The following is a 21080-nucleotide window of genomic DNA, read 5'->3' on the forward strand; positions in this document are numbered from 1 at the left end:
CAACAAGTAAACAAACAACACATACAGATATAACACAGATATGAATTTCTAGCATAAAAGAAAAAGAACAAAGAGGCTTTAAGCTTCCAACTTGGGGACATGATTCCCTTCCTCCCACACCCCTCCAATCGAAAAGCAGCAGATACAATAATTACATTAGTTTTTATGTGGAAAAATCTTACTTCTGAATAACTTGTGACATTATCACAGTATGTACAGTTTACTGCTGGTTTCTTTTCCACTTTTGAGGGCCAAATTCTAAAACCTCGTTGTAAAAAGGAGATGGGGCCTTTGCCGGAGAACTCGGATACCCTCTCAGAACATGTCATGTCAGGCCACCAGGGAGAAGGGACAGGAAATGCAAGTACCTCCATTATTTTGTAATTTATTTGTGCATTCTCATCATAAATTTGTTTAATGTCAAACAAACAAATCCTCGACAAGGGCCTAACAAGGTTTTCCATATCTATGCAGAGAAATGTCATTTATTCCTAAAGAATAAAAAGCAGTTTAGAGCAGGCTGTGAAAAGCGCTTTGAACAACAGTTTTGTTTAAAATGAGTGTGTGTGTATCAACACAAGAGCAGTGGTTTCAAATCATTGTTTCACCCACAAAACCTGCATGATGAATTCCACACTGAAAGAGAAGTTTACCTGATACCTCCTCACCATTTCATCTTCTTCCTCTTTCTTTTTTTGTTTAATACAACCCACAACAGAGTTAAAATCCATACGTTTGGACCCAACATGTTTGTGTCCTTCAAAAGGAAAGGCAGCGGGCAGATTTTTCCAAACCTTCTCAGGTACAAAACGAACAAGGTACTAATGGCATATTTAGTCTTTTGAAAGAACCAAGCAACGCATATAACCTCAAGGTGTTTATACAAGTTACATTTTTTATTAATATTTCCAAACTCACCTATTCAACATGATAAAAGTTATTATGTTCTGTCGACACGGGGGCAAATATTTTACTAAATACATTTTTGGGGATAGATTAATCTTTAACTTCCCAAAAGGTAGGTTTATAATGAATTTATTGATGTTTTGCTATAGATTGCAATTTGATTTGTAGCATAAAAAGTCACTAAATTAGAGTGAACAAATACAAAATTTCCTTTATTTTGCTTATTTGAAAATCATCCTAGGTTTATTTCTGGTACACTTAATTCATTCAAAGCTGAAGATTTCCTATGCCTAAATTATTTGAGTGTTATGTAATATGTGGTATAAAATGCAGATATAAAGCAGTGTACAGAATGTGCTTTTAAAATATTCTCTCATAAAAATACTGACTACCATACACACTGACAACCAGCCATGTTTAAAAATAAATGCTGGCACTGAGCTTTGATCCCCTAAGCCCCCGGCCCAAAGAAAAAGTGTGGTTTCCAGACACAATGTAACTAATACTTTTAAATGAGATAAATGGGAAATGTTTGGTGTTCAAGTAAGTATTATAAGAAGAGGAAATTCTCATCAAGTATATTTTTTCAGCTTGGCTCAGTGCCATATTAGTCAGGAAGCCGTAAAGACTGGACAAAACTAGCAGGCAGCACAGGCCACCATTGGGGTCTCCTTGGAGCCCTGCAGGTGAGAGAGAAAATTCAGGTTCAGCCTTCACGTCTTCAGCTTTGCTGGGATTGTGCTAGATTATTCCATGACGGTAACATAACACTGGGTGTCTGTGAGTGCACATGAAGAGAATGGGGGAGGGAGAGAGAATGAATGGAGGCTTAGAAAGAAAAGAAGAAGGTGATTCGGTAACTGGCAGGAGAATTGAAAAATCACACCTTTCAGTCTCCACATTTTTTCTTTTGTTCAGTATACAAGGAGAAACCATCCGGAAGGAAGAAAGATTATGACTATCTATAAACTAACTGTTTGACAGAGACAGAAATGCTGATAATGAGTGGGTTGTGTCTGTAGTTCTTGGCTGTCCGCATCAGCAAGGGATGAAGGAAAACAGAAACTCTTGATATGTTTGTCTAAAGAGGCAGTGGTGTGAGCACGGGCTGCAAGAGTTCAGCCGAAGTTCAAGGCAGATGTTGCCAGGAGTTTACGCGGCAGGAAAGTAAAATTGCTTCCGGATTCACCTTTTCCGCCCAGCTTCTCTTCCAGGATCATCAGGGTCAAGCTACGCCATGGCATAAGGTGACAATGTCCGTGGGGAAACAGGCTTTGAGCAGGATGCCCCTGTCGCGGTTACAGTCCAGCTCCTGGATAAATCCGTACCAGTAGATGACTAAGCCTGGCCCAAACCTGCAAAAACACGAGCAAATAACATACACAGAGGGCATCGATGTGGTTCCAGAGAAAGGCAGTCTTTGAAGCACTGATAAAATGATTACACGACTTCATTGCACAGTTTTTGGTTCAGTTGCTACGATTATGACTGAAAGTAGCTGAACTTACACCAAAGAGCTTATTTAATACAACTGTTACCACGTTGGATGGAACTGTTACCTTTCTTTCAAGAAACCTGAAGTATTTCAGAGACATGCACCCCCCTAATTCCCTCTCAGTCTGAGCTCAGGCCCATGTGACCACTTAGTTGATGAAAGATAAAACCAGAATCGAAACAGCGGCGAGCTGGGGAACACAGGCATCGAATTCAGTCTCTTAACATTTAGAGGTATCTTTTAAAAATTACAGTTACCTATTTTCAACTAAGGAAAAGAAAAGAATGTTTGAAAAATAATTTAAAAAATGGAACAGCTCAAGGTCCTCTTCTGGCTATGATGCTCCATTCACATATTAACAGGGACCGAAGGCCCTTCTCTCATCCATTCTTTCTAGTCTTTAAAAAAAAAATTCACGTGACAACTAGCATCCCTCAAAGAGACCCTCTCCCTGATCCTTCATTCTCTGCACCACAACCTCTAAGTGCGAGGACAGCATGAAATTTGGTCATGGGTTCTTATCATGAAAATGAGAAATAACATCACAGACTTGTGAAAAAGTATAGACAGAGGCAGGCTTAAAACGTCAGTATTTCTGAATTGTGCCTCAGCAGTATCTCCAATTTGGTTAGCAGCAGACTCAGGAAGTAGTCCTAGAGACGACTTCGCCCATCAGGAAGTTGAGACCTCTAGGCTGGGTTCATAAAGATGTAATCACTATCAATCACCGTGCACACAGAGATGTTTTGCACATCAGTTTCACGTTTTTCCTACCGAGAGTACTTAATTAAAGGGCAGCACTACTTTGGGTGTCATGTTGCAGGAATTTTACAGTGAAATCATAAATTATGAATGTTGGGTTAGTAAAAGGATGTCTAAAAACAGAACTGCTTTCTGTATTCTGACATTACAGCAGGCTGAACCACTCTAGGCCAAAAAACTTTTCCTTCTATGATTTATTGTATGCTGTGGTGTACTTGCCAAAACTAACAGTACAGGATGGGCTGCAAGATACTGTATGTACAGGAACAAGTTCAACTAGATGTCATGGAACGGTTTATTTGGGGATTCACATGAGTAGGGTAGCCAAGTCGTATGCAAGATTAATTAAAACTTTTTGCATCCCTTCCATGCAGGGACAGAACCACGACATGGCAACTCATCAGCTGACCTTGTTCTGGAGGACGCAGGAGCTGTATATGATGAGATGCCTCGCAGTCCAGGTCTTGCAACATTTACCTGAATTCAGGGCTGGCCGCAAATGCTCTCTTCTTCCTCAACATCTCTGAGGAAGAGTTCCCTTTGTGGTCAGAAGAGTCAGGCACCTGTGGCACAGGCTGTGCAGGGCCCCTGGGCTTAAATGCATGCAAGGTGAAGCTCACACCTGGACAAGATCTTGCTCTCATTTAACCGAGGGTTTCTTAGTAACTTTTAATCACAAACAATTGTCCGCAACTCAACACACACTATTTGGTAGCTTTATTTTACAAAGAGCTCCGTGATTAGTATCGAATGATCTTAGATTTCTCAAAACAAGTCTGGCAAGAGCAGGAAGATCCGTGATTTTGAGGAGCACGTCTGAGAGGCCTCAAACCTTCCCATCAGTGAGGCAACCCTGAGTCACAGCCTCCACAGACCTCGACCTCACGTTAAGCTCAACACATTCCTCCATTTTATTATGCAGCCACTCCGGAGGCCATGATGTTCTTTAGAAAGGCACTACTATTTTTACAAAGGGAGGAAAAAAAATGTGATCTAACCAGTCCTAGAAAAGAACAAAAGAATATATGGGGGTCATAAACAACAAGCCCAGGGTTTTAAAGATTTAATAAAACAAAAACACACATCACCAGCATGGAGAGAGCAAGAGCAGCCTGCACTTTCCCTGAACAGCTAAATCATGAGCCAAAGGACACGAAGCATGACAGCTCTTTACGAAAATGGCATTTTCTAGGCAGAACAGCCAGGCTGGGGAACACCTCAATGCCCAAGAAAATGGACTGGTTTCACTTGTGAGGCAAAAGATGAAATCGAAAACTAGAAAAAGGTTTCGCAAGACTGTGAATCGGAACATCTCATGTTGTGGTTTGCGGCCAGGGCTCCCTGAGGGCAGCAACACCATCTATGAACTATCTTCATTATATGTGAGAAGTGAATCCTAACAGGGCTCTACCATCTAAGTCTTTGTTTCTTACATTTTGGATGGAATTATATTAATTTAGGTAATACTAGCTCTTTCATGTGGGTGAAAGCTCAGATGGACAGTATGTACTTAATTAATTAAAGACAAAGAAAGACAGCTTTTCTTTGTAAATGGAGATTGGTAGACAGAGGCTTTCAAATTATGTGGTCTTTGAATGACAAAAATAGTAGGGGCTTTCGAGGGTGACAAGTCTGCAAATTTAATGGGAGAACATGATCTGGCCTTGTTCCCGATACCTACGTGAGTGCATTTCTGAGCTTTCTCCAACAGCTCAGGATCAGAGATTATCAGATGCTGGGAAGATAACCTTTCAGCGCCTTATCTGTTTATGAAGAGGCTGACCACATTAAACAACTTTATATCATCAGTTCCTCGGGTATCGGAACTAACAGAAGGGAATGTTTTGGTTGATAATTTGAAAAACCAAGCAATCCAACTCCAGCATTTCCTTCTGAAAACGGGCAAAACAAGGAGAAAACAGGACCTAGAAAATCTTTATGTAGGTCAAGTACATGCTTGTGGGTTGAGCGATTTCACCTTTTTGATGCCTCTTCCCATTTATTGTGGCACTACTGGACAAGAATGAGATCATTGGGAAGGCAAACATAACCTTTGTGACCAATAAAAATCAAAGAGATTGTTAACGGCGTTTAAAAGAAAACAGAGTCCCTGGGTCTGAGGGAACGTGCAAAGCAGAGGGTTGGTCTGCTACTGGGGTTGCAGCTCTCTCGACCAGCCGGAGACACTCAGTAACGGGATGTATACGGATATCTGAATTGATTCTGTAAACACATTTCAAGGTTGACTATAATTTTAAGGTTACTATACTCATGGTCAAGTCATAAGATCAAAGACTCCAAATGGATTTTTAAAAACTCCTGTGGAGCAGAGACAGGAATGCAAGTGACTTTTGAACAAGTAATTTTGTTTGCAAATAAAATACAACCAAATTAGCAAAAATAACAAATACCTCTTGAAAAAACGGGAGGTGAAAGTCAAGAGCCATGATAGACCTTGAGGATACGCGAAAGACGAAGTTCCCCATAAATAACAACAATCTTATAAATGTGTTTAAATTGTGTTTCTCTGGTTTCCTTCTATTTTAGAGTATTTAGAGAAATTACATAGGAGATTGTGGAATGAAAGCTGGGTACCCTTTTGTGGGTTTTGTGTGTATCTTTCTCCCAGGGGTTATCTTTCTGTTTCACCATTTGTCTCTTTGCTATATTGTGATCCTGTTGAGGGCAAAGACCATGTTTTATTTGTGTTCATGTCCTCCAGGCCTAGCACAGTGCCTGGTACATAACAGATACCCTCAAGGACAAGATGGAGAACATGGAATTAGTATTAATAAGATCAGATAGCTTTGTACTGGGTACCAAATCAGTGGTAGTCTAGAGCTAGGCATGCTAGCAGGACTTGGTCATTGACATGGCTCCACATTTTTATTAGTGCTCAGGCTGGGCACACTAAGGGCATGCTTACAGATCATACTGTTAGTAATAATAACAGTTATAACAATATTAATTTTAACACTTTCATTGCACTTACTATGTGCTAGACACTGATCAATCCATTTAGTTCTCAGGTCAACTCCATGAGGTAGGTACAATTATTGTCCCCATTCTACAAGTAAGGAAACTGAGGCACAGAGTAAGTAAGTATCTTGCCAAAGGTCTCATAGCTAAAAAGTGGAGGAACCCATTTTGGAACCCAGGCAGTCTAGCTGTAGGGTCTGTGACTGTCTCACTATGATGCAGCAATTAGTCTACTAAACAGGGTGACCCAGTATTAGACTTCAACCAGAAAGAGGGAGGAAATGCCCTCTGCACTGCTTAGAGCATGCCTAGAGTGTCTGGGAGGGTTCTGGTGTCATATTTTAGGAGAATATCTCTAGTCTGGAACTGATCCTGAGGAGAACTCCAGGATATTTGATGAACTGTGAGAATAACAAAGTATGTGTGACCTAGAAATGAGCACTTAGGGTGGTAATAGGCTCATTCACCTTTTTCTGATTCTCAGGGTGCTCTTAGCAGAAGAGATCAGATTCATGCTGTAGCTCTTAAGCATAGACTTAGGGAACATTTGAAAGTAACAAGAATCAGGTTTTGATTCAACATGAGTAACAATCACTGAGTGACAGCTTGGAAGTGGATCTTTCCTCAATCAAACCTTCAGATGAGACCACATCTGGGTCTCATACCTTGAATGCAGTCTGTGAGAGATGGTGAAAAAGAGGACCCAGTTAAGCTATGCCCATATTCCTGATGCACAGAAAAAGTGAGACAACAAATGTGTGTTATTTTAAGTCATTTAGTTTTGGGGTAATTTGTTATCTAGCAATAGATAACTACTATATATGTTATAAATGAAATATACATATATATATATATATATATATATACGCACTACAGACATGCGTAATCAAATACTATTCTTCCTGTTGGCTATAGATAGACCTTTTCCGGTTACACCTGCACCCATAATTAATAGCAGAAGTGGTTACTGAATGAGATTATCAATAGGTAGCAACTCTTCATCAAAGCAAATCTCAGATATGAAGCGACTGTGCTTTCACACTAGCAGAGCTTCTTGGCTCCTAACTTAGACTATAGACCAATGCCCCTCCCTACTGTATAGTTAGGATGCTGGGGTTACCCAAAGAGGTACAGAAATCATATATAAAAATGCAGAATTCTGCATATTTTCTCTAGTTCTGTGGTTTTGGTGTTAAACTTGGTTATTGGGCTTCTGAAGCTACAAATGTGAAGGAGGTGGAGATAGGGGGTGAGAACACTGCCAGTCGAGGTGAGTGACTGCTGACAACCACGGAAGAGACATTTAAAAAACCCCAACTGTGGTAATCCAAGGCTGTGTGGAGTTGGGGCAAACGGGCTTTGTCAACTTCAACAGGTGCTGAGGACGGTCCAGGAAAAAGAGAGGCTGGTTACATTTTGTTCAGTTAAAAAAGGCAGTGCAATCTGTAAGATATTTTTAAGAAATTGTCACCAAGAATGTTTTAAAAATGGTACTTCAGCGAGCAAATTCTTAGTTTTCCAGAAAAGTTTCGCTATCCTCAGATAGTCCCTGAGGTTGTCAGATTATGAATGTTGGACAGAAATGGGCTAAGTGATAAATCATGTTTTTCAGCCTAAGGCTTTCTATAACTCTCTCAGAAACTCAGAGGTTGGGTCAGAAAATTTGGGCCCCCAAATTCAGGAAAGACTTGCTTATTCTTTCTAAACTATAAGAAAAATACCACCCCTTCCTTGCTATGCCTCCACACTATCCTATAATGCAGAAATTACTTGGACGGCATTTTTACTTCTGGAGAAAAGAAATTAACCTTCTATTGTTAGACTTCTCCTTGAGGCACCTTCTTCAGGGGATGCTGAAATGAAAGGCGGGTGCGGGAATTCACAGATTTCCAGTCACACTGATAGATATCATTTTGCTAAGCCAGTCCCAATAACCAACTCCATGGTTGGTTTTCTGAAGCCCATTTAGCTTCTACGTCCTCACAGATTTCAGAGGACCCTTGAGCAGACATATGTCTATGAAGCTGTCTAAATACATATAAAATCATTCCAATCACCAAGAACAAAGAGGTGACTAACATTTACTGCACACTTCTTGTATGGCAGACAGTGTTTCAAGCACTTGTATATGTACAGACTAATTTGATATTCACAAGTACACTAATGATGGGGGGTACTATGATCCCTATTTTACAGATGAAAACACTGAGGCACAAAAGGGGTCAGGCTTTGAACCTAAGCAGTCTGGCCTCTACGGCTTGTGCTTGTAACCACGGCACTGTACTGTCTCTCATTATGCCTTGTATTTACGCAGCAATTTCTAACAGTGATTCAACTTTGAAAAATATTGACAACACCTGAAAAACAGAGACGAGCAGGGGCCTGGAGGGCAGGTGACAAATCAAAAACCCAGCAGATGAGTTGGGATTCACCTGGCTACAAGGAATCATTCTTCCAGTATGAAGTCAATAGTTTCACGCTAAAAAGTTTTTTGTCTAGCTACTTACTTTGACTTAAGTGTCACCACATTTAGGAAGTATATGGAAAAGCAACTTATAATTCGGGTAAAAGAAATTAATATGATTACATGTGAGGGGCGTATTTAAAGCACTTGACAAGCAGGTGGAGGTAAGCTGGGGAATGAGAATTACAGAGTCCCGCATCAAGTTCTGAGGAGAGAAGCGCTTCCCACGGTGAGGGGATTCAGAAGTTATGGGGCAGAATCTAAACACGAGCAAAGAGGAGTAAATCCAGAACGCTGCCACAGCCTGTTCATATAAATGGAAATGAACAGCTGGAAGAGGTTACGAGGAAAACTGAGGGAAGCAGCGGGCCTAAGTGAGCGTGTCAGGTGGAGATTTGTTTTCCCAAAAAAGAAGGTTCAGATTTGCTAAACAGGGTTGAGACAGTGAACCCCAAAGGCCTATTTTTGCTCCTAAAATACCTTTAGTATAGAGATGTATCTTATGTTTGTGGCATTAACTTGGCTTATCTATATTTTCGTCTCTATGAGAAAACTACTACATATTTAAAAAAATTCAGTATGCTTTTACATCTCTTTTGGTAATATATATGGATGGCGGCGGGGTTCATATTCTATTACACAATTTGCCTCTCGACATAAAATAAGGGAAAACTCATGAAACTGATCTAATACCGCTCTTCTCAATGAGCTGAATTACCATGATTACATAACAAAGGATTCTCAAGGCACTAGAGTCCTACAGTATAAATCTGGATCAAGTCAATAAAACAAACAATTTTCAACTGAAGAATGACAAGAGGACTGTGGAGTGATTTGATGATTTTAGTCAAGTTTCTTGTTCATGAGGGTCTTCATCAGAGTCAAAACAAAACCTAGTTGTATTGATTCAAATCTTTGTTCCCAACCCAAATCTTTTATTTCAATTCATATGTAAATAGAAAACTTCTCCAAAAAAAGAATAGCAGAGAATCATATATGATTTCCTTTTTTTCCCATTTCGAGTTGCTGTGTGGGGTCTGGGATATCTTCTGAGGATGTGTGTAGACATGTGGCTGTTGGAAGTCAATTGTTTCACCATCAAAAAGACTTGCATGTGGTTTTTATGAAGAATGCATTCTCAAACATACAGTTCAGGACGAAGGAGAAATATAAAACATCTTGTAATTGTTTTAAAATAAACTCTTACACTGTTTGTTTAGTTTTAATCTGCATGTAGTAGATTGGTTATGCACTTGTTAATCACTCTTGTATGTATCTCCAGACAGAGTTGTAAATAACTTTTCAGTCCAAGTAAAATATGCTCACACATGTTTATATGTGAAGTATGTGTGTATTTATGCCTGTGTGTAAATATGTGTACAATAATAATAGATTAGTGATCATGTAATATGGCATCATAAGGTTCTGGCACTACGGTCAATTTCATACACAATGCAAATAGTCTTCTTTTGTAGTATCTAGAGATGAAATAAAAATATAACTTGTTTGTTTCATTTACTTTTTTTGGTTGGCAGGTTTGTGTTTGCAAATTGAAATGACTAAAGAAAGAGAACCCTAGTTACGAATATTCTCATTCAGTTCATGTATCTTGGTTATTAAAAATGCAACTCTATCTCTTTGTAACATGAACTCACTGTCTATAATTTTGAAAAGAGAAAAGAAAAAAGAAAAAATATATTATAAATACTGATTCACTTCAGGCCTTTATGCCATGTAGAAAATAAACAGAAAATACATTATTTTGAAGAAAACTTAAAACGTATATAAATACACAACCACAACCACCTGAAATTCTCCTTGGTGTTTACATAACTCGGCATTTTCATGTCTACATTAAATTGCCTGGAAAAGTGCTTAATTTCCACCTCGCTTTGTCCCATGTTGAATATACTTAGATGCTATACTTACAGTCTTTCCAGCCTATTATAAATATCTTCTCAGAAGAGAAAAAGTGAGATAGCTGGAACAGAAAACAAAGGCAGAGCTATTTCGTCTTTAATCTGTTGTCTTTAATATCTGTTTTCCTGGAAAAACGCTTACTCCTGGCAGTGGGTCAGCCCTGCCACATTATTAAGAATCTATATACAAGCCTGCATATCCATCCTGTGTAGAGCACAAGTCACAAAAGAAAGGCCCCCCCCCACCCTTAACTTGCTTACAACTCAAATTTTAATTCATATTTTAAGTGTAAAATAGAAGTTATCAATTGAATATAAAAAATGCCAAGAGGTCTACAGTAGAACAATTAGAGTAATGATATGGTATTCTAGAAGTCTTCCTAGGAAAGGTGAGTTCTCAGCTAAGTTACATTTATTCATATAATGGCCTTTTTAATTTTCTTCATTATACATTCATTTGTTGATGGGGAGACTGAAGAGTGGCAGTAGGGGTCCCGAGAGATGGAGAGGGACGATGGGATCAGAAGCACAATGAGATGATATCCTTGTGAAACTGGAGGATGAGCTCAAGTATGATAGCCTGACTTTCTGTTTTAAATGAGGATGTATGGAGTGGGCAGTACACATATTCAAATGGAAAGGAGAGAGAAATACTAAGTGCAGTGAAAGAAACCAAAACCCTAAAAGTCACAAAGTACCAAGGTCATGTTTACGTTGAAAACATTTAAGTACTAAGAGTGAGAGAACACTTCAGGGGGACCTTGGGTGCAAATCATATCTATCTACCCAGAATTTATACCCCAGCTCTCTTCCAAAAGTTGGGGTAGTTTACAAAACTGGTCGTGTGAATTATTACACGTTTTCTCAGTTATTTCCCCAGGGAAACATGCCAAAGGCAAACCCATCATTTCAGCTGATTTAGTGCCTGATGCCAGAGAATTTATAATTGATATGACAACCATAATGGATAGTGATCATTGTGGTGGCAAAGCCCGGGCTGACGGGATGATGGCCCATTTTCGTATTCACTGGTTAGTCTACCAGACACTCGCTCTGATAAATTTTGAGGTTATTTCTGAACTTTTCATTTCCAACTTTCTGAATACTAGAAATCAGAAATGTGTTACAGAATAGAAAAGGTTTTCTTATATAATATTGCTTACCCCAAATAGATTTTTTCATGTAGCCTTCTATTATTAGGTAGAGGGGGAATGGGGTCTCTTTTCCTTGGCTGAGTTCTCAAAAGATCACAGGGTAACCCAGAGTTCAGTCAGACATTTATCTCAAGGCACAAAGAGATTTATGGGTTCTGGATATATAAAAGTCTGCTTAAAATAAAAAATCATCAGAAATTTTATCCTTGGCAAAGTCAAATAACTAAAGGATTAAGGCTGATACATGTTTACCCTATAAATCTATCATTAACCAAATGTGACACAATGCTTCAGGTATGTCAGATCTCAACTTGCTCTAAATGGGTAGTTAAAATTTTCTCTTACAATAAATATTTCATGATAAGGAAAATCTCTTTGGCTAACCCACACAGTCCTCAAAAGAAACACTCTCAGTTTTACAGATCCATGAAGGCAAATGCTGGAAAGGAGAGAAGAATTTTAGAAGTTAGAGGGGCTGGCCTGATGGCGCAGCGGTTAAGTCCGCTTCGGCGGCTCAGGGTTCGCTGGTTTGGATTCCGGATGCGAACCTGTGCACTGTTTGTCAAGCCATGCTGTGGCAGGCATCCCACATATAAAGTAGAGGAAGATGGGCACGGATGTTAGCTCAGGGCCAGTCTTCCTCAGCAAAAAGAGGAGGATTGGCAGCACATGTTAGCTCAGGGCTAATCTTCCTCAAAAAAAAAGAAAAATTAGAAGTTAGAAACGTCTAGGTTGTTGGAAAAAATGGTCAGGTGAGGGAAAACAATAAAAAAATATGGTTCTTAGAAAAAAAAGAAAATATAGATAATCTGGCCTTGCAGCTATCAAACAAACACTTCTAGAATGTAAGCTCCATGAGAGCAGCTTATATCTCAGAGGCACACAGGAGTCAGCCAATAAATCTTGGCTGAGCGGATATATGAATGCATGAATGAATACCCTACAGAGTCCTGCCTCAGGAGAAGCTAGGAGCACGATCACACATCTGGATAAAAATCCATTGCTAATAACTCCTCACCAGATAGGGAAGGAAAGTCATTTTGAAAGGTGAGAAAACGAGCCTTAAAGATATGCCCAAGTCGCACAGTCTGAAGAGCTAGGCCCAGACGATTTGCTATTAGGAATCTGTGCTTTCCAGGCTGTCATGGGGAAGATGACTCTGTGGCTTAAAGCCTGGTGGGAAACAGGAGCACTAGTCCCTGGAAGGGACACTACTGGAGGTTGAGGTGGCGGCTGTGAAAAACGAAGCACTTGGGAGCACACAGGTGGCTCTTGCTTCCTTTAAATACAATCAGTTGAGGTAGGCTTTTGTTTACAGTAGCTTTTATCTAGAAGATAAGGTTGTAAAAACATCAATCAAAATGAAGTAATACTGCTCCTGGCCATATCTCAGCAGGTTCATCTGCTTGATTTCTTCCTCCCTTGCCAAATAGCTTAAGGTGTTTAAGATGAGTGAAGAGATATCAAACTATTAAAGTGAACTGTATTTGCCTATGACACATGGATTTGCACTCGTTGAACCACAAATGCCATCCGCACCGTGCCTGGACCATTCCCAGGTTCGGCAGGAGCCTGTCTTCCTCATTGCTTTACCTTTCAGTAACAAATAAACTCTACAAAATGATCTTGATGCCATTTACAACAGTGCTCCTTTAAGAAAATCAGAGTCTCATGGCTTCTATATGTTGGTGTGAGGCTTTTAATTTATTTATAACTTGCCTTTTCCCCTAAAGAGGCATGCACAACAAAAGAGCAAAACAGAAACAGAAAATTGAGCTCAGGAACGAAGAATACAAATATTCTCACTTTATTGTTAAGCTGAACTTTGAAGGTCAACTGTATGGTTACAAAACCTGAAATTTAAGCCCACAAAGATCCCACCTGATTTTATTTTTAAAGGTGTTACTTGGTTAATGCTGGATCTGTACAACAAAGCTCTGAGCCAGCAAAGTTTTCAAATGATGGCGAAACTGTTGCAGGAGTGAAAAGCCACAACACTGGGCCCACTCCAGAGGATAGTCACCAACAGGGCAGTGAGGTGGACAGACAGGGCCGGAGAGGCACGAGCAGACAGATGTATGGGAGGGGAGCGCAACTGGTGGTCCCTTGGAAACAGCCCTTAATGCTAGACAAGGCTGGCAGGTCATCCTGGGCTAGATTTGGGTTGTGGTGCAGATCCTCATGGCAGAAAATATCTTATCTGTCATTCTTCAGATTTTGAGTTGCTCTTCCATTCTGGGCTTTCCAATTCTTCTGTTTGATCCCCTACTAAACACAACTAGAGTAAGGCATTCTAGTAAGTGTAATGCTCCTGCAGTTAAGCCATTTCAGACTCTAATCACCTAGCTTCAAAGAATACTAAAATAATACCACAAAATCATACTTATAATAATAACCATAACCATAACAGCAGCTAGCATTTAGTGAACAATCATTATGTGTCAGCTACTCTTCTAAGCTCTTTACATGATTATCTCACTTAAAACAAAAGTCCTATGAGTAGCTAATATTAGTACCTGTATTTTAATCTTCAGAAAACTATTATAAAGTTGTGCTAAGCTGATCATAATGAAGATGATGAATAGAATTAACACACTGAATGCTTACCATGTGCGCAGCACTGTGCTAAACACTTCATATACATTATTTCACTTTATACCTGCACTGAATTCACTAGTTCCATCTTACAAATGAGAAGACTGAGGGGCCAGCCCTGTGGTGTAGTGGTTAAGCTTGGTGCATTCTGCTTTGGTGGCCCAGGTTTGCGGGTTTGGATCCTAGGCGTGGACCTACACCACTCATTAGCCACACTGTGGTGGCGATCCCCATATAACATCGAGGAAGACTGGCACAGATGTTAGCTCAGGACTAATCTTCCTCAGAAAAAAAAAAAACAAAAACAAAAAACAAATGAGATTAAGATGTGGAGAGGTGAAGTAACTTACGCAAGAAGAAAAAGCTCAAATGTGGCTGAGATGTGAATCCACATCCTTCACATGCAGAGATCCCTCTCTGAACAGCTACGCTATACTGCAACACATTCTTTGGATTTCCCCACACACTTTTTCAAACCCTTAAAACATCACTCCCAAACCCCTCCCCATCCCAATCTCAAGCAAGGCTCCTGCATGTCTAGTTTCAATAGAAATGCTTTACTTAAGCCCTCTTTCATGCTGGACGAGTCCTTCCTCCTCTATAAAATGTGGAGGTGGGAAGACATCACCTTTAAGGCACCTTCCATTGTTAACTTTCTGTGTCTTAGTTCTCCACCTACAAAGCAGGTATAATAGCACTTGTATCCTGGAGTTCCAGGTGGATTTGAGAATAAATAAGCTTCATAACACTTTAATTTGTTTATATGCATTGTTGCCCCACTATAAAGTTCTGCCCAAGAGTGGAATGGAATAAAGAAAGCTTCCCCATCCTTCCTCCCCTATCCCCAACCCATCAATGGGTAGCTCTAGGTCTGGAAATAAATCCACTGGGAAGAAGACGACTGGGTCAGTCAAGTACTAATTAAGGCAGTACTGGGAAGTACTTCACCAACTTAACCATGGAGAAAACTTAAGATGAAGAACTGAGGGGTAGGAAGTGTGAGTAAACCAGAGTCAAAACATTTCCTACAGGGCCAGCCCCAGGGGCCTAGTGGTTAAGTTCAGCACGCTCTGTTTTGGCGGCCCTGTGTTTGGTTCCCGGGTGCAGACCTACACAAACTCGTCTGTCAGTGGCCATGCTGTGGCAGCAGCTCACTTACAAAAAGAGGAAGATGGGCAACAGATGTTAGCTCAGGGAGAATCTTCCTCAGGGGGAAAAAACCCGAAAAAACATTTCCTACTTTTATAACTAGATTAGATGCTTCTTTCTGCCAGAAATCAGGAAAGTCATTTCCCACAATCATTCTTGCCTTTAAAAAGAAAAGCTGATCAGCTTCATGGGGCCAGGAGAAACTCTCCTTCAATGAGACTTGACGGAAGTGCCTGGTGATGTCAAAGATTTAAATTTTCTTTAAATGTAGGCTCTGGTTCTTAATGACACAACACGACTGTGCCTGTTCCCACATTTAGCCCTCAGGTCACACGACAAAGAAGAGCTGCACACACAAATTTCAGGGCAGGTCTTGGGATTTCATGGTATACCATCCTAAACACATTTCCCGTTAGACCAAGAGCATCTGGAAAAGTCTCACCAAGTGTAATAGTTCATCTTCGTAATAAATGGTTTTAATATTTAAGAAAAGAGAGAGAACATAAAAGGAACAACCTTGAGCATTTTTAACTAATATTTAAAGACTCTGGAAAGAAGACAAAGGAAATTTCTGACTTAGGAGACAAAAGATGGTTGCTGTTTGAGATTGCCCCAAGAAAAAGAACAGAGGAAACTTCTGGGACATTGAGGCTGGCCTTTAAGGCAGATGGAGGGTCATACACACGATGGGTCTTTAGGAAGCCCAGCAGCCAGCACCCATTTCTAAAGCTGGCCTCACCCTTTGTTTTCTTGTGGTTAATGAAGATGCTTTATCAGACAACTGCAGAAAAGAAATATGAGACTCAGGACAGAGAAATTTGCTTTTAAGTAATAGCTGAAGGATCACGTGTGAGTATGGAAAACGGCAGGGCTGGATTCAAAGGACAGGACACGCTTTAGTAAACTCTGGTTCTATTCTTCAGCTGATGATGGCAGAATGCTTCAGTGTTCCTAAAATACTTTCACCAATTGTACAGTAATATATCTGACTCTCAAAAAAATGCATTCCTTTGACTTGAAACATGGGGAAACTGAGGCTCTCAGAGGTCAAGTGACTTGTTAAGATCACACAGGAGCAAATGACAGCACCTGCACGAACCCAGCCCCACCGCCTTCCTCTAAAGGTGGGCTCTTATCTACCTGCAAAGCTCCCTCTCCTTTTTTTCCTAACTGCAGAACAGGGAGAACACCACCTTCTGCCTTCCCGAAAAGGATGCCATGCTCTGGGGATGCAGGGACACCGCGAACACAGTCCCTGTCTTCCAGCGGCTCTTAGCAGTAAAAGAGACACCAGGTGAAGAGGCAGTGTACAGGAGGAGACAAACACTGGAAGAGAACTGCACAGAAGGCCCTGCGGGAGCCCAGAGGAGGTCAGGGAAGGCCCTGAGCAGACTGAGGTGACCTTCAGAGTGAGTCTGAAGTCAGGTTCACTGCTGGGTAAGAGAGAGAAGATGCTTCAGGTGGAGGGAGAGGCACACCCAGACAGAGTGGTGAGAAAAAGCATGGGGACTTTTGGGGCAGTGCAGAAAAGGTCAGAGTAAAGAAAGACTGTGGGCACGGCAGAAGATACAGCTGGAAAAGCAGGGGGCAGAGAGGCTGCTGAGGGCGGAGGGCACTCCCAGTTTAGCAGACTATGGCGCTCTGAGGGCTGGGGTGGTGCACAAGTGGAGCCCATCCTGCCAATCCCAGGCGGAGCGCACGCCTGCCCTTCGCCCCGGGGCTATCTCCTTTCTTGAAACCCAAACACCCCGGGGTTTGTTTCTGTGTGGAATCTGTGAGCTAAATATTTACTTTGTGCAGGGCCAAAGTATCTACTACAGCTCACTTATTTGGGGGTAAACACATTAAAGAAAAGTATACATTAAAACAAATCTAACCGCCCCCCCGCCCCCATTTCCACTCCATCCAGAAAAAAGATTGCCATTCAAAAAACTCTGAAAACTATACTGAGGGCTCAACTTTCCGGAGTAGGTGGGACAGAGTACATGTATATAAACAGTCACAGCACAGCTCCACGGGGTTCCTCCAGCTTGTATTCTTTGAGAAGTCCGCGGGCACACGGTGACCGGCTGACAGTTTCCTTAGTGAGTTACACAGCAACCTTATTTAACTTAACAGGAGTCATTAGTGAAATTTTATGAAGATAAGGACTTCCAGGAGTGAGTTCCCTTCTGGTTGTTTTTTGATTAAAAGCAAGACAAGGGAGAGCTACCCCGAACCTGTAGTTTTACTTTACAAACTCTGTGGCTCTAAGGTGGCCCCACGAAGGCCAGTGGGGCTGCTGCTGTGGTTTGATTGCATGGAGTTGAAAGCAATCTGTCAGTGTGGAGAGGAGTTACGGAGGTTACTTTAAACATTTAGTTAAGCTTGTGACTGACTGTCTTCTTTTAGAGGCATTCCTGGCTGCAGCCTGCCTCATCCTGGGTGACATAAGACAAGCTATTGAATGAGGTTAGACTGAGGTCCCCACAGTCAGAGAGCTGGTCCGCCCGTGTTGCCATTAGCTGATTAATAGGTGTTTATTTTTAGGGCTTGAACTAACAGGCCACGCTAAGGCCAATGCAAGATGATATTTGAAGTAATCTGTAAGTGCCTCTTGCTTGCAAAAGACCTCACTTTCTGTGCAGTTGTTCACGTAGCTGAAGTCCTTGTCAGACCAGTAAAATTTAATGCTGAAGACAGAGAAACCCCACCCCACTCCATTATAAAAAGGGCCATTGCAAACATAGATCCATTATCGCTATTTAAGGAAACACTTGTTGAAGGAAAAGGGAAGAAAAATATGACCAACTAGTTATGGCAACTGGTTAAGTCCAAACTCTCATTCGACACTTAGATATTAAATAATGAAAATTCCTAATACTAGGTCCAATGCCTTGTGTAAATGATAACTAGGTTTGCTATTTATTTATTTATTTATTTATTTTTAAATTATTATTATTTTTATTTTTTTAAAGATTTTATTTTTTCCCCTTTCTCCCCAAAGCCCCCTGGCACATAGCTGTATATTCTTTGCTGTGGGTCCCTACAGTTGCGGCACGCAGGACGCTGCCCCAGCGTGGCCCGATGAGCAGTGCCATGTCCGCGCCCAGGACTCGAACCAACGAAACACTGGGCCGCCTGCAGCGGAGCACAGGAACCCAGCCACTCGGCCACGGGGCCAGCCCCGGTTTGCTATTTATTTTTAAAGAGATATTTATGACTCTCCAGATATATGCTATTATAAAACCTATTTGGATCTATGGAATTAATGTTGATTTATGATTTTAAAGGATTCATAAGCAAAATGGCAAAATGAACTGGACTCTTATTGCCAAACTTCAAGTTTAAAAGGTGTTACAATTACATATTTATATTTTTTTAATGTTTATCTCCTCCACTGGACAGCATGTTCCATGAAGACAAGTATCTTCTCCACTGTATCATTACCTGACATTTAGCGGTGCATAGCACATAGCAGATACTGAATAAATATTTGGTGAACAAATGAATGACAGGTAGAAAAGTTATGCAGAGTATCCTTGCACAGCTATTTCGCTTAGGTCTGGTCTAGATCTTGAACCTAACAGCACACTGAATAGTTTGAAAAATAGTGCTATTATTTGCTTTACTTTATAATTTTCCTTTGTTTATCTGACGAGCTTTCCTACAGCCCCAAGCAGGAGAGCCACTCGTGTTGAATGGCACAGTCAGAGGGAAGTTAAAGTTACTGCTTTTCACACTTTGTTTTTTCTCTCAGGGAGTTTGCTAGAATATCTTTACAGGAAAACGGGCATGGGACTTTTCCTTTTCAGTTTAAATTTGTTATTTCAACCTTTGTGGCACGCAATGTGACAGCACTGGCACGCCTCCCTTACCTTTTTAGGTTAACACAAATCCACTTTTAGCCATACTTCTGAATGGTGCAACTCTGGGAGGATGTATTTAGAACTTAGGGCTGGGAAAGCTTGCTGGCAACAGTCCTGATATCCTGCCAAAGTCTTGAGGCCGAGGAGCAAGGTGCTATTTTATTTAGACTTCATGGAAAGACACTGATGATCTTAAGAGACTAAAGTCTAGTCTCTAAAGTTGTTACACTCACAATTAGATCAGCTAGGCTCCTCACGGGGACACATATGGCAATCTGCCACCACGATTTCCAGAGGGAAGCAACCCTTGTGGCTTTTGTCTATTTCCATGATATATCCAACAGATCAATCACCCGGAGCCCCTGACACATTTATAATGCCCCTTAGGCTTATTTATGGACCAAGCAATGGTTTTACAGAAACAAATGACAGTCACCATTTGAAAGAAGAATTCTTTTATCTCACCCAAGATTATGCACTGGTTCTAGACTGGATGTCTTTGGTAGAACTAAGAGTCTCTGCGTCAAGTTTTGATGACTCTTAACTATAATGCCTTCAAGATGGTCAGAGGCTGCTCTCCAGCTCTCCAGCATGAGATCAGACATTTCAGACGAAGACAGAAATAATAACTTTCGCGAGGAAGAAGGATATTAAGTGTGGGGCATAACTTTAAGAGGAAGCCTTTTACACAACCAGAGGCACTCACAACTAGAATATACAACTATGTACCAGGGGGCTTTGGGGAGAAGAAAGAGAAAACAAAAAGAGGAAGCCTTTTAAACTCGTAGTGTGATAGTCGGTCTTAGTCTTAGTTGAGAGATGGTTAAAATAAGGGGCTTGTTTCTCTTACTGACTCTCCCTTAATTTGTTAGGGTTAATGTCATCCCTTCAGCAAATATAAAATATTTGTAATACTGTAACAGTAAAAAGTCTCATTTTGTGCCTTCATTTGTTTAGACTCACCACTTAAAACTTTTTTAAAAAAAATACATACCATGAAAAACAAAAAACGTCACAGAAGATTTAGGGTATATATTTCCTCAATGCCTATTTTCTTTTTTTAAAAGCGCTCACCATAATTTGATTAAACTTTATTTTCTTAAAATGTTTCTATATTTATTTAATTGAAAGGATTCAACATAATTAGCTCAAGAAAACGGTTTGCAATTTTGGAACCCCTCAACTTGTGTTTGGGGGGTTTCTTTGGGCAACTGCACATAAATTACCCCAAGTCAAATGACAGTAATTCTCCAGGGAATTGAGGTGCCAGAGACAGTGAGTCTAGAGGATGCTGGACTTCTGCAGCCTCTGCTTTCCTAATATTTTGGGAAACAAGGGGAAAAGCAGATTATTTTGCTAAACTAGATAAGGCTGAAAGGAGGAGAGATCTGGATTCAAGGACCAAACAACTAAGCTGTAAAGGCACTTTCATTCGAGCTACGAGAAAATAGCACCGATTTACATTTGTACGGTGTTCTATACTTTCTAGAAAATGCTGGTATGTTATTTAGGAGGATGAAGTATTTAGGGACACTAAGTGAGTCCCCAGAGACTACTGGGCAAGACACTGAAGTTAGGATTGGGGTCTGCTGACTTCTCATCCAGGGTGACAGAGGAACCCTGGAAAGTTCTGTTGCACCATTTTACCCTACAATCTCTCTTCCATTTATTACTCTTCCAGTTGAGTTCGAATAAAAAGTAAGTCCTTGTATTTTGCATCTTATCTCATGTGGGGAGATCAAACGATTCAATATTCTTATTCAGAGAGTATTTAAATGCTACAAATTTGATGTAATTGCTAAGCATTAT

At 40.6% G+C, this 21080-nt stretch overlaps 1 protein-coding gene across 9 annotated transcripts in view; it reads right to left on the reverse strand.

The window, feature by feature from the left end:
* Positions 1 to 874: 874 nt before the first annotated feature.
* CDIN1 (CDAN1 interacting nuclease 1) overlaps positions 875 to 21080 on the reverse strand; it is a 208426-nt gene continuing 188220 nt past the window's right edge. For 5 of the 9 annotated variants that reach the window (XM_014847317.3, XM_014847319.3, XM_044765196.2 and 2 more), the window contains one exon: positions 875 to 2261. In XM_014847317.3, coding sequence (XP_014702803.3) covers positions 2132 to 2261 — 130 coding nt within the window. In that variant the 3' untranslated portion in view covers positions 875 to 2131. Of the gene's footprint in view, positions 2262 to 6155; positions 6246 to 13366; positions 13958 to 21080 lie in introns of those variants that run through there. The other 4 variants (XM_070503710.1, XM_014847318.3, XM_044765191.2 and 1 more) reach the window with 4 other exon arrangements.

The sequence above is a fragment of the Equus asinus genome, chromosome 2 (genome assembly GCF_041296235.1).
Source record: "Equus asinus isolate D_3611 breed Donkey chromosome 2, EquAss-T2T_v2, whole genome shotgun sequence".
Classification (NCBI taxonomy): domain Eukaryota; kingdom Metazoa; phylum Chordata; class Mammalia; order Perissodactyla; family Equidae; genus Equus; species Equus asinus.